Raw genomic sequence first — 13815 nt, 5'->3', positions numbered from 1 at the left:
TACCAGTGGTCAGCCAAGGTCTGAAAATACCAGATGAAAAATTTCAGAAATAAACTACTTATAAGTTTTAAATTGCATGTTCTGAGTACTGTGATAAAATCTCGCACTGTCCTGCTCCATCTTACCTGGGACATGAATCACCCCTTCGTCCAGTGGAAACACACTGTGGACACTCCCTGCCCATTATCGTCCCTCTCAGTTATCAGATTGACTGCCACAGTATAGCAGTGCAAGTAACTCTTATTGTACTAAATAATGTCTACAAAGCGCAAGAGTAGTAATGCTGGCTATGCAGACATGCCAAAGAGAAGTGTAAAGTGCTTCCTTTAAATAAAAAGGTGAAGGTTCTTAACTTACTAAAAAAGAGATAAGTATATATATATATATATATATATATACACACACTATGGTAAGAATAAACCCTCTATCTGTTAAATTGTGAAGAAGGGAAAAGAAACATGTGCTAGTTTTGCTGTTGCAACTCAAACTGCAAAAGTTTCTGCCGTGGGCCATGCTAAGTGCTTAGTTAAGATGGAAAAGGCATTAAATTTGTGGGGGGAAGATATGAACAGAAACATATTCTCATTGAAGGCAACTGGGTTAGATGCTGTCCACACCAGGGGCCTTGGAACATGTCCCCTGAGGAGAAGGGAGGGCTATTGTATTCATAAAATGTAATACTACCCCACCAAAACACAAAACAAAACCTACTACTGATACATACAATTTCACAGATACTACAGTGAAAGAAATCTAACAAATGCAAAAAGAACATACTATTGACACAGGATTTTTTGGTGTTGCTCCACAGCCAGAGACCTCCATGGCCAGGGGGCTCCTGCTCAATATCAAGATTCACTCGTATTCACAATAGCAAAGACTTGGAATCAACCCAAATGTCCATCAGTGACAGACTGGATTAAGAAAATGTGGCACATACACACCGTGGAATACTATGCAGCCATAAAAAAGGATGAGTTCGTGTCCTTTGTAGGGACATGGATGCAGCTGGAAACCATCATTCTCAACAAACTATCGCAAGAACAGAAAACCAAATACCACATGTTCTCACTCATAGGTGGGAACTGAACAATGAGATCACTTGGACACAGGAAGAACATCACACACTGGGTCCTATTGTGGGGAGGCGGGAGGGGGGAGGGATAGCATTAGGAGATATACCTAATGTAAATGACGAGTTAATGGGTGCAGCACACCAACATGGCACATGTATACATATGTAACATGTACCCTAGAACTTAAAGTATAATTAAAAAAAAAATTCACTCGTGACCACTGGGCTGGCTCCACCCACTGGGCTTGGCAGGCTGTGCTTGGTTCTTGGCTAGCGCTACTGGCCTAGATCTCACACCTACCAAGGGCAAGCCAGGCATGCTAGCTGCTACAGCAGGGCATCACCTCCAGGCACCAGCTTCATGTGAAGCTGTGGCTGGATCAGGTATACTGCAAGCAGCTTCTACCTTGGGCACTGGCGTATGAACGAAGGGAATGCAGTGGCGCCCAAAAAACTCAGAGACACCAGCAACTGTGGAACCTCAAAGGCCAGGTGCAGTGGCTCATGCCTGAAATCCCCACACTTTGGGAGCCTGAGGTGGGAGAATCACTTGAGGTCAGGAGTTCAAGACCAGCTGGGCCAACATGGCGAAACCCTGTCTCTACTAAAAATACAAAAAATTAGCCAGACGTGGTGGCAGGAACCTGTAATCTCAGTTACTCAGGAGGCTGAGGCAAGAGAATCACTTGAACCTGGGAGGCAGAGGTTGCAGTGAACCACGATCACACCACTGCACTCCAGCCTGGGTGATAGAGTGAGACTCTGTCTCAAAATAAAAAGAAAAAAAAAGTGGTGGGGGGTGTCACAGCATGTTACAGCTCCGGCTCGGGGAATCCCAAGGTCTGCACCCCACAGGAGTCTCAGTTCATTTGTGTGTTACAGTTCATTCATTCCTGCCGTCCACAAGCTTTGCTGAACAGGGGCACGTCCCAGCTTGTTCAGTCCCACCAGCCTGAGGCTCCTGGGCTGGCCTGGCCCCACCACCACTTCCCATAACGTGGGGTGGCCACCTGGTCCCAGGAATGGGCAGGAGGGCTACAGTTTTGCAGCTTCTTTTGCACCCACTGTTCGAAAGGTCCTTGAGTTCTTGTCCTGCGTTCAAGAAGAATGAGGTTACACTGACAACTGCAGAGTGACCAAGGCAGAGAGGACGTTTATTGGGCAACAGAAGAGCTCTCAGCAGAGAGGGGACCCAAAGGTGGGTAGTCCCACTGTGTAGCTGAGTCTGGGAGTTTTTATGGGCTCAGAATAGGGGAGTGTGTGCTGATTGGTCCATAGGCAGCCTGGAAAAAGCACCATTTGACTGGCTAAAAGGCATTGCGGGAGTTCTCACTTGGGTCTTGGATTCTACCCAGAACTGGCAGGTGAGTTTTCAGGTTTCAGGCTGTCTTTGACTCGAAGGTTGGTTTTCACCAGGGACCCACCCAAATCTGCCTAGGAATTTGTCTGCTTTCCACCACTATCAGTATCTGTCCATTTATACTAAGTTCTAAAATAGGCAAAATTAATCTATAATTTAAAAAAAAAAAAAAAAGAAAACTTCAAAAGACCAGGCTTGGTGGCTCATGCCTGTAATCTCAGCACTTCGGGAGGCTGAGATGGAAAGATTACTTGAACCCAGGAATTCAAGACCAGCTTGGGCAAAATAAGGAAACCTCATCTCTACAAAAAATAAAAAAATTATCCTAGCATGGTGGCACACTCCTGTGGTCCCAGCTACTCCACAGGCCAACTGGGAGGATCATTTGAGCCTGGGTGGTCGAGGCTGTAGTGAGCCATGTTTGCACCATCGTACTCCAGCCTGAGTGATAGAGACTCTAGCTCAAAAAAAAAAAAAAAAAAAAAATCAGAGCAATAGTTGCCTCTAGGACTAGGAGAAAATGACTGAAAAGGAGCATGAGGAAATTTTCTTGGATGATGAAAATCTTCTAAATTTTTTTATTACAGAGGGATAACAGTTATGATGCATTTGTAGAAATTAATTGAATTGTATCCTTAAGAGTTGTACATTTCATGATTTATATATTTTGCCTTAACAAGAGAAAACAGAACTTTAAACAAATATGGAACTCTTACTAGTAGGCTTGCTTCACACATCGTATAGTTAAAAAACCACTTATCAGTTAAAAAATCACTTCCTGTGTTTTCTTATATGTGAATAAATGTATACATACAAAAAATATAGTGGGAACTTGGTTCACTCTTGGAAATATACAATTTCCTAGCTCTGTCTACTGACACTGAAGCAGTGACACACAAGTAGCAACAAACACAACTCATAATCACATCTTGGTTTCTCAATACCATTTTCCACTAAAAGAACCAGGACCCCTCGGTGAAATGACTGATTCTAGGATAAGGGTAAGAGAACTATAAAACTTTTCTAAAATATACATTTGAGGCATACAAGATATTTTGATTGATATACATATACATAGTGAAGTGATTACTACAGTCACGCAAAGTAACATATTCATCATCTCATGTAGTTTCCTTTACTTATTTATTTTTGGTGGTAAGAGTACCTAAAATCTACTCTCCTGACAAAGTACCAGTATACAACACAATATTAACTACAGTCCTCATGTTACACATTAGAATCTAACTGCAACTTTGTACCTTTTGACCTATATCTTCCTATTTCCCCTACCCCGCCCCGGTAACCATCCTCTTACTCTGTTTCTATGGTGATTTTTGTTTTTAAGACTCTACATACAACAGATATCATATCGTATTTTTCTTTCTGCGTGTGGCTTATTTCACTCCGCATGATGTCCTCCAGGTCCGTTCATGCTGAATGCTACAAGATAAACATGGAACATCTTATGTGTCTGAAAGTAAAGAATTCCTCAAAAAATGATATGGACATGTCAAAAGCATAAAGGAGCCACCATTAAAAGATTCCCACTGGCTGCTCAACAGAGGCCCACACCCTCCAGCAACTTCTCAGCCTCATCAGTGGGTGGGCTGCATGTTCCTGTGGTAGGAAACACACCCTTGCCTCAGAGATCTGAATCTCTAATCTTGCAGTTGGGGAAGGGAGCATTTCCTTTAACTTAAGTAACTCCTTTATTAACTCTTCTTCATCCCTAGAAATAACAGCTCCTTTTTGTAGCTGATTCTTCTGTATCATAGTTCTCTTTTAGTAACTGATCATCTTTTACTAGAAAACAATTCTTTAAATTTTTCCTGTTAAAATCATGAATATGATATCTGTTTCTGAATGGACCCTGATTGATATAAAAACATATTACTTCTCTTGCATTTCTATCCAAAAAAAATGCACACTTAAATATAATCATTAAGAAATGATAGTGGCAGGAGGCAGACAAAAGGCTAGGCAGATTCCCAGTGAAACCCCATCTCCAAGCTGAAGACAGTTTAAGGCCTGAAAGCCAAGCTACAAGTCAAATCCATGGACCGGATTAAGAACCTGTCTTCCCATTTGGCACGTTTTTCTCTGATTGATCCCCACCTTTCACCCATTTTACACAGACCTACCCTTTCCTAATTGGTTTTCTACACTGTTGTGCCCACCTTTGAGTGGTGTCTTCACTTTAACTTTTTTTATATACTCACAAACCAGCACACACTTCCCATTCTGAATCCATAAAAGCCCAGATCCAGCCACAATGGGTGAGAAATCATCTGACTGCAGGGGTGGGGGACCACCTCCACCTACAGCATCCCCTCTCCACTGAGAGCTGTTCCATTGCTCAATAAAATTCTTCTCCATCCTTCTCATCCTTCAAATTGTCAGCATATCCTCATTCTTCTTGGATGTGGGACAAGAGTTCAGGAACCACCGAACGCAGGTACAAACTGTAACACAGGCAGTGGGTCAAGTGAGGCCTGGGGGTGGGGGGTGGTGTCACTAGCTATGGAGGGGTCCTTGGTTGGCAAAGTGACCAAGAAAAGTCCTACATCAGATATATCAGACAAAACCAAAATGAAAGACATTCTACAAAACAAGTAGCCAGTACCTATCAAAATTTCAAAGTCAAGTAAGATCAATGACAACTAATTACAATGTGTGACTCTGGCTTGGCTCCTGTGATTGTTGGGAAATGGGAAGTAATTATACAGAGCATCTATTTAAACATGTGATAAAATATTGAATACAGACTATAGATTTGATAATATTGTATTAATACTGTAGTTCCTGATTTTGATAAGAGGATGTCCTTGCTTCTAGGAAATACACACTGACATATTTAGCGGTAATGGAAGTTTACTCTCAACTTGTTCAAAATAAACTAATGTATATGGAGGGGAAAGAGATGAATTTACGTAAAGCGTGTAGCAGAGTTCTTTGTACTATCCTTTCATCTTCTCTATAAATGATAAATTATATTAAAATTGAAAGTTACCAAAAACTATATTTAGTCCTTGAAATATGGTAAACATGATCATTTTGAACAGCATCTGAGCCGGGCTCAGTGGCTCACACCTGTAATCCCAGCACTTTGGGAGGCTGAGGAAGGCAGATTGTTTGAGTTTAGGAGTTCAAGACAAGTCTGGGTAAAAATGTGAGACCCAGTCTCTACAAAAAACACAAAAATTAGCTGGGCATGGTGGCTTGCACCTGTGGTTCCAGCTACATGGGAAGCTGAGGTTCTAGGACCATTAGTTACCTTCCTCTCTATGATTATACGGAACAGGAGGCATCCTTCCCATTTGATTCAGGACAACAATCCTAAAACTTCTTTCGAAACAAAGTGAACAATTTACCTTGTGTGGGAGAAGGCAGTGTGGGTGTAGGTTTATTGTGGGGAGTGTGCTGGTTAATAATGAGGCTAGAAAGGAGGCAGGCCAGAAATGCAAACAACAACAACAACAAAAAAAAACCTTGCTCATTTCAATTTTTGTTCCAGCAAGAACCTTGAGCTCAGTTCCCAGGGATGAGAATTCTAACACAGAAAGCACCCAGAAAGGGCGCTGAGGTCTGAGAAGCAAGGAAGTGACCCAGGTTGTTTGCCTGTGGTTGGAAAGGGAAACTACCCCTGCTTCCACTCTGACAGCAGACAAGCTAGTCAACCTACTCAACTGCATTTCTGGCCCATTCCCCATTTCTAACATGAACACTTCCTCCCCTCCAGCCCAATGCTACTCTAGGCAGTCACCAAGAGGCAAGATTTCTGAAATCAAAACTTGAATTAACCAACAAAGGAACATCAGTTCTAGAATGGATTGTAACAGGGATTTTTGTCTTTCTTCTCTGCTGTATCCCCAAGACCTATATTATATATTATGTAGTTTTGGCACATAGTAATTGCGCAGTAAAGCTGTGTTGAGTTACTTGATAAAAGCGAGTCTGTAGAAATAACTTATATGCTCAACATTAATGTCATTGGTTAAGTAGCAATGCAAAGAACTAAATATTATGCTATTAAAAAGTTTATTTGTGAAGTTAAGGATATGGAAAAATATTTGATACATACATATATTTTTGAGATAGGTTCTCACTCTTTCACCAAGGCTGGAGGGTAGTGGCAGGATCATACCTCACTGCAGCCTCCAACTCCCAGGCGCAAGCAATCTTCCAGCCTCAGGCTCCCAAGCAGCTGGGACTACAGCTGTGCACCATCACATCCAGCTAATTTTTTTTTTTAAGAGAAGGGGTCTCACTATGTTGCCCAGGCTAGTCTTGAATTCCTGACCTCAAGTGATCCTCCTGCCTCGGAATCCCAAAGTGCTGGGATTACGGGCATGAGCCACAGTGTGGGACCGATACATTAAATTTTTGAAAAAAGGAAACAACATATATTCATGAAGGAAATACACACCCTCCTGGTGACTTTATGTATTTTTGTTTTATTGTTTTCTGTGTTATCTGATCACAAATTCCTTTTATTTTCAGAAAGAAAAAAAATTTCAATTTTATTTATTGGGGCAACATCCAACCCAGATATGATTACTACCTAGCCTGAACTGAATGTGTTACTAACAAACGAAGAAATGCAGAATGGCATACAGTAGGTACAACGTAGTGCTTGAGAGCATTGACTATGGAGACTATTTAAATACTGGCTCGATAACTTAATAGCTGTGGGACCCACGGTGTTACTTAGCTTCTATCTGCTTTAATTTACTCATCTGTAAACTTGGGATAACATACTTCCTCATAAGGTTGGTGTGAAGACCAAGTGAATTAACTATCGTTTAAAGCACTTACAAAAGTGCCGCGCACCACCGAGATATGCATCCGTTCTCTTTTATTATTATTAGACTCAAAACACTGTAGTAGTTCTAATGAGAGGGGTAAGAATAAAAAATCCAGGCATCCGCGTAGAGCCACACATAAAAGCAACGTAAGAGTGGAAGCGGAATGAAAACATGCTAAAGCCAGCTACAAGCCACAAGCGGGGGTCCACAGGAAGAAATGGTTAATTCTGAAGAGAGTGAATGCAGGAAGTCACAGGAGAAATAACGTTTGAACAGAGTTTAAGAACGAGCAGGACTTCAACAAGTGGCTAATAAGACAAAAGGAACCTGCTAAAGATCTTAGCAAAGGCACAAAGATTACCATCGTGTTGCTCGTTTCTTCCTACTTTGCAGAAGTAACCTCTGGCGAACGGAGGCGGTTGCAGAGCATGCTTATCAAGTAAAATACCACGAGGCAGCAAGGAACGACAGAGGTAACAGTAACAATAATAATTCACCCCAAGGTACTCAACTGGGAAAAGGAAATACATAGGAGTGATGTCGTTAAGAAAGCCAGGACGCACATGGCCCCGTCGCTGCACTACTCTCGTCTAGGAGTCGACAGTGGAGTCTAGACTTGAAGTTTGCACGCGGCGGAACAGCGTCCCTCTCAGGCGGCGAACGGTCTAGGAAACGCTCGGAGGAGACCTAGCGTGAGAACTACAACTCCCGCCGAGCCCGAGGGCGAGCTGCCTGCGTAACTTCCGCTTCCGCCACCTGCCCCTCGCACTCTCTTCACTCGGACCCTACCCGGGAGCGGTCCGGCGCGTGACCCCGCGTGACCGGGACGCGCAAGCCGAGAGGCCCTGGAAGCGGGACTTTGGGACCCCATTGGAAGAAAGGCAACCAGAAAAGGCGAAACTAGACAACCTCGATAGTGATTGGAGCTGATGGAACGAGGGCGGAGCTAAAATCCCAGGGAGACCGGGAAGGGGAAAGGGGCGAAATTGTTCTTTGGTCACATGCTGCGGGGTCTGGTGGGAGGAGCGGTTGCTCAGCGGCCTCTTGGCGCTTCCTGTTTCCGGTTCCCAGAGTGGGGCACATCCAGGCGCTAGGGGGAACGCTGGCCTCTGAAACTAGCTCTGGGACCGGGGTCTGCGGCCGGCCCCTAGCTGGCCCCGTCTCCCATCCCTAGACGGGTATTCACGGGGGATTCTGAGCTTTGGCTGCTCCAGTTCCCCGCGACACGTGAGTGTGAGGGGCGTGGAGGAGGAGGCGGGCTGGGGTGCGCTCGCACTTAAGCGTCTATGACAGGAGCCGGGATCGCAATGGCTCCCTTGACCATGGTTCTAGCCAAAGATCTGGCTGAGGAGCCCTAAGAGTAGAATAGAGGCGGAGGCGTGGGGGCGGAGAGTCACGGAGTTCCGAAAGGTGTGAGGGAGAAAGGACTTCCAAAACCAGAGAGGGGATTTACGGTACTTGGAAAGCAGGGAAAGGAAGATAACCCCAAGTATGGAGTCCGTTGGAGGTGTTCGTGCATTTATTTGTAGGAGGAATTTTGGCCTGCATCACGGTGGGAGGTCAAGTGGCATCATTTGGAGAAGGTATGGCTCCAAGCACTTGGAAAGTCGGGACACTGGACAGAGCGAGAATTTCTAGCACCCTGGGAGAGGTTTGAGGGGGATGCGACTGTGATATGGATAAGAATGGCTGATGGACGGATTATCATGTGTTCCTCGTGGGGAGCTTCCGCTCTTGGGACGAAGCTGCTACTTCTCTGAGGCTCCTTCTCTCTTGAGTTCTTTAAGCATTAGGCCTTTTAGCCAATTGGGGCTGCTTTTCTGAAAATGTAGGCTGCTGGAGAAAAAGGGATAAGGACTGCTACATCAGAAAGGAGCCAGCGGGAAGACAGTAGAAATTCCACTGGAAAAATGGCCATGGCTGTCTTACCAGATGGGGAAGTGAGTGCTACAGGGGCCCAGTGGTGTAAGCTGCTTCCCAATTGCTGGCTTAGTCATTGGCCACCCTAATAAAGGATAATTTTTAGCATTGCCAAATGGAATAGATGTGTCGTTAGAGAATAAGAAAATTGAAAGAGATTTTTCAAGATCATAAAATCCTGCTCCTTATTTCCAAAGTATATAGACAAACTCTTGTACCTTGAGAATCTAATTGTAGCATATTAAAAGGGGACTACCCAACCCTTCTATTTCGTTCTCTGTCTGATTGTTGCACCCCTGTTTGTAAGTTTTCCAGCAGTCATCTTTATGCCACGAATCGTCTAAATTGCCCCATACACATAAAATACCTGTGTAATGTACAGCAAGTAATTTAACTAATTCTGTAAAGCGTCAGTTTTCTCGTTTTAAAGTATGAAAAATGACACCTATTTTTCTGGGTTGTGAAGATTAATGAACATAATCTAAGTAAAACATTTAGCGCATTATGCCACTGAATCAAAGAGAAGCAGCTTAAATTTAAAGCCAAGCCTTAAGCAGGAAAGAAGAATACAGTATCAATTTATTACCCTTTTTTAATAATAAGCAAATAAAAGATAGTTCAACTCAGCTAATGGCTGAGGTGTTTAACTTTTCATTCCTTCCTAATTTTGTGAGATTCCTTGTTCTAGTTTGGGAAAAGAAATCATCAACTGTCAGTTTTTAATTAGGTCCTGAGAAACTGACTGTAAAGGAAAATGGCAGGCTAAGTTAGTCTAGAAAAAGGAGCCTCCAATTTCTTTTTAGTGAGTCAGCTGGTCAAGTTGTGTGTTGAGCAGTGGGTTAACTTAGGGAAGGTGGTGGGAGTTGGAGGTCTAAGTTCTTTATTTCACCACCTATTCAGTCAACTGTGAGGAATCACTTCCCCTTCACTTCTTAGGAGGAAAAAAAAAAAAAAGAACCTACAGTTTTGGTTGCCTACTTTCATCTCCAAAAAATTATTATGTACATAGTGGAAATATACATGTAATGACAGACCATGAATTCTGGAGCCAGACTCTCTGGCTAATTCCACTAGCTGTGTCTCGGTTTTCTTATTGGTAAAATAGCAACAATAATTGTATTTACTCATAAGGTTGTGAGGATTAATTAGTTATTTAATATATGTTAAGTGCTTTGAACAGCACCTGGCCCAAGGCAGTAGTCTATTGTTTCCTGCTGTTGTGTGGTTTCAGTGCATTAAATGTGTTATGAGGGCCTTGGACCTCTTGGCTAGCTATGATTATTCTATGGCAACTACCATAATATTACAGTAGTGAATTGATATTTGGGGTACAGGAAGTCAGGTAGACAATTTCCCAGAATTTGTTGCTTTAGTGGGGTGTGGGAAATAGAAGGTCAGATGTTACTTTGTTTAGGGAAATGGGGAAAGTGCATTCCGGGTCAAGGTTGGAGCTTCCATTTTCCCATCTTCAAACTCATTAGTACCCATGAAAATTCTGCTTGTTTCAAGTTTTATATTTCAAAAATGCGGTGGAGTAAGTGGACCAGCATGAAAAAGAACTAGAGAACTTTAAAGAATATTCATACCAAAGCCCAGATTTGCAGCGTTTTATTGTAAGTGAGAAAAGTTTAGAAGAGTTAAGAAACTGCCCGTGATACTGTTGGAATAAACAAGTAGCGATGGCCTGAGGGATCATTAACAGATATCAGAGTGAAGTGTTTTGCAAGGGTAAATCAGTCTGTCCTGGATATGAGGATGGATTAGAGAAAACAAAATGTTAGGTTTTGGTGGGGTTTTTTTTTTTTTGCCAAAACCACAGTCACCTTTGCACCAACCTAGTAAGTTTGGGAAAGAGAGCTGTGTGTTTTCATTCCTAGAGCAGTAGAAGCAGCAGGTGAATTGAATTTACTCTATTGTAAAATGGCTTGGTGATTCCCAATTTGTTGTCATTGATTTGTAGCGTAAAAGACAACTGTACTTACTGGAAGTCTAGAAACCCTTGAGACTTGTGACCTGTAGAGGCCGAAGAGGTTTCAAAAGACTTCATCAAGCCATCAAACAGTAAAGAGGCAAGGAGGCAAGGATGGCTCCGCCCAAGCTGTCATCATTCTCTTTTAAGTTTTCTTCATTTCCCTCTTCTCAACCTTGTAGTTTGTTCTGAAAGACTCACCTATACATTAGACTAAAAGTTAAATATAAATGAGTTTTCTGCTGCAGGTGCTCTTGTTAGAGATATTAAAATGTACTATGTGTTGCATATGCCAGAGAATCGTGTACTTTCTGGATAGTCAAAATACCATCCATTTATTACACATTCATACGCTTTGTTTCTTTCCCCCTCTCCTGATCCTACCTGCCCTCCCCAACACACACTCTCTCCCAAAGGATGTTCCCTTTCTACAACTGCTGGAGGACTGGACTGCTACTGCTGTTACTTCTGGCTGTGGCAGTGAGAGAATCCTGGCAGGCAGAAGAAAAAACTTGCGACTTAGTAGGAGAAAAGGGTAAAGAGTCAGAGAAAGAATTGGCTCTAGTGAAGAGGCTGAAACCACTGTTTAATAAAAGGTAAATGAGAAGAACCTTAAAGAGCTTGAGAAAATATTTATGTTAAGGTCTTTTCTTACTGATTTTATTTGATAACGTGCTCTCTTTTATGATATAGAGCAAATTCTCAGCCCAGCTTTTAGTTGCCGTGTGCAGTTTTCTCATCTTTCACAGAAGAGTAGCTACTTCCAAGACTGGATCCAAGAGTCTAGCTTGTAGAAATTTAAGCATTATTTGATACCTACATATAATAGGACTTTAGAAATATCAGGTAAACATATTTAGGCTGACACGTCATTGTAAGTGTCAGGGATCTTCAGTTATATAAATCTGAAGTTGGTCCCTAAGAAATGAGACTATCCCATGAACATGGGCCCTTATTCATTGGAACATGGTTACTAACAGGCATTCTAAAAATAACTAGAATACTGAGCTATCTTGGGTGGTGTATTTTAATAATTCATCATCAGCAATAAGGATGGTCCGTCAAGGTTATGAATATCTTAAAATTAAACAAATATTCACTCAGCCATGACCTCAAGTAAATCGAGCGTGTTGTTTGTTTTGTTTTAATTAAAGGAAAAGGATGCTCTTATTCCTGAGGCTGATAGCTGGTAACTCTCCTCTCCTTTCTGCCCACTTCCCTTGACAGCTTTGAGAGCACTGTGGGCCAGGGTTCAGACACATACATCTACATCTTCAGGGTGTGCCGGGAAGCTGGCAACCACACTTCTGGGGCAGGCCTGGTGCAAATCAACAAAAGTAATGGGAAGGAGACAGTAGTAGGGAGACTCAACGAGACTCACATCTTCAACGGAAGTAAGAAAACTCCCCTTCCTACTCTTGATTAACTAATTGATCCCAACCAATCCCTCTGACAATCCTGTATGTCGTGGCCCTTTCCAGTCTCTTCGGTATATCACATGTGTGGTTCGGCACACCTGAGACTATAATATACCACAGGATGCCTAATTCCACAGCTCCTCTGTAAGTCACAGCTCAGGACAATTGTGCATTACAATTAGTGAAAAACTTATGCAAAATGAAGACTCTAGCCAGAATTTTTTGTTGTTGTTTTGAGATGGAGTCTCTGTCACCCAGCCTGGAGTGCAGTGGCACAATCTGCAACCTCAGCCTCTTGGGTTCAAGCAATTCTCCAGCCTCGGCCTCCCGAGTAGCTGGGACTACAGGTGTGTGCCATCACGCCCAGCTAATTTTTGTATATTTAGCAGAGACGGGGTTTCACAATGTTGGCCACGATGGTCTTGATCTCTTGACCTCCTGATCTGCCCACCTCGGCCTCCCAAGGTGCTGGGATTACAGGCATGAACCACCGCTCCCAGCCAACTCTAGCCAGAATTCTATAGCCTAGAGTTCTTTTATTCACCCAAATACTTTTAATGAGTTTCACACTAGACTTAAAAATGCCAGCCACCACCACCACCACTTTTCATCAAATTAATCAAAAGTTGACCAGTTAAATTTTAAGAGCTCAAACTTTTTTTGCAAACTACTCAGTCTGCAAAACTTTACCCACTGACTTTTGTGCTATGGTGGTGGTATTTCTTAAAAGTCGCATTGCTGGAGAGGACCATGTAAGCACCTATGGTCCAATTCCCTCCCATACAGATAAATAACTAAGTTATACAGGGTAGCTATTTACTCCTGGTAAATAATACAATAAAAAAAAAACAAAAGGATTTGGGGCTAGGGGTTATGTGACTAGGTTCTCCTCCTATTTCCTAATCCTGTGACTGGAAAGTCATATCACCTTTTGACTTTATTTTCTCATATGCAAAACGAGGAGCATTCACCTCACAATTATTGAATCAAATGATATTTTGCAAAATAACTGAACACAGTAAATACTAAAGAGGAGATATACATTCCAATCTTAAATATCTGCTTTGAATTTATCTGGGGCTAAGTTGAAATCTTAGATGGGCTTACCCCTGCTGCTCAGCCATTGTATGGAACCTCTTTTTTTGCTTTTAGAAGATATTCAGAAAATGAATCAGTGTTGAGGTATGGATCATAATTGCTTTTGCATTGTCAGCTGCCTACCTTTAATGTTAAAAATTAAGATTATTCTTTTTTTTTTTTTTTTTTTT

General features: G+C 42.4%; 1 protein-coding gene across 2 annotated transcripts in view; it reads left to right on the top strand.

Annotated features, from left to right (window-relative positions):
* The first annotated feature begins 8198 nt into the window (after positions 1-8198).
* Positions 8199-13815, top strand: part of M6PR (mannose-6-phosphate receptor (cation dependent)) — a 9666-nt gene continuing 4049 nt past the window's right edge. For both annotated transcript variants that reach the window (XM_011983293.1, XM_011983291.1), the window contains exons 1-3: positions 8199-8467; positions 11546-11725; positions 12357-12523. In XM_011983293.1, the coding sequence (XP_011838683.1) occupies positions 11547-11725; positions 12357-12523 (346 nt within the window). In that variant the 5' untranslated portion in view covers positions 8199-8467; position 11546. The remainder of the gene's footprint in view (positions 8468-11545; positions 11726-12356; positions 12524-13815) is intronic.

The sequence above is a fragment of the Mandrillus leucophaeus genome, unplaced genomic scaffold, assembly GCF_000951045.1.
Source record: "Mandrillus leucophaeus isolate KB7577 unplaced genomic scaffold, Mleu.le_1.0 Scaffold249, whole genome shotgun sequence".
NCBI lineage: Eukaryota > Metazoa > Chordata > Mammalia > Primates > Cercopithecidae > Mandrillus > Mandrillus leucophaeus.
The sequence above is the reverse complement of the archived record's forward strand: the minus strand, read 5'-3'. Positions and strand labels throughout refer to the sequence as shown.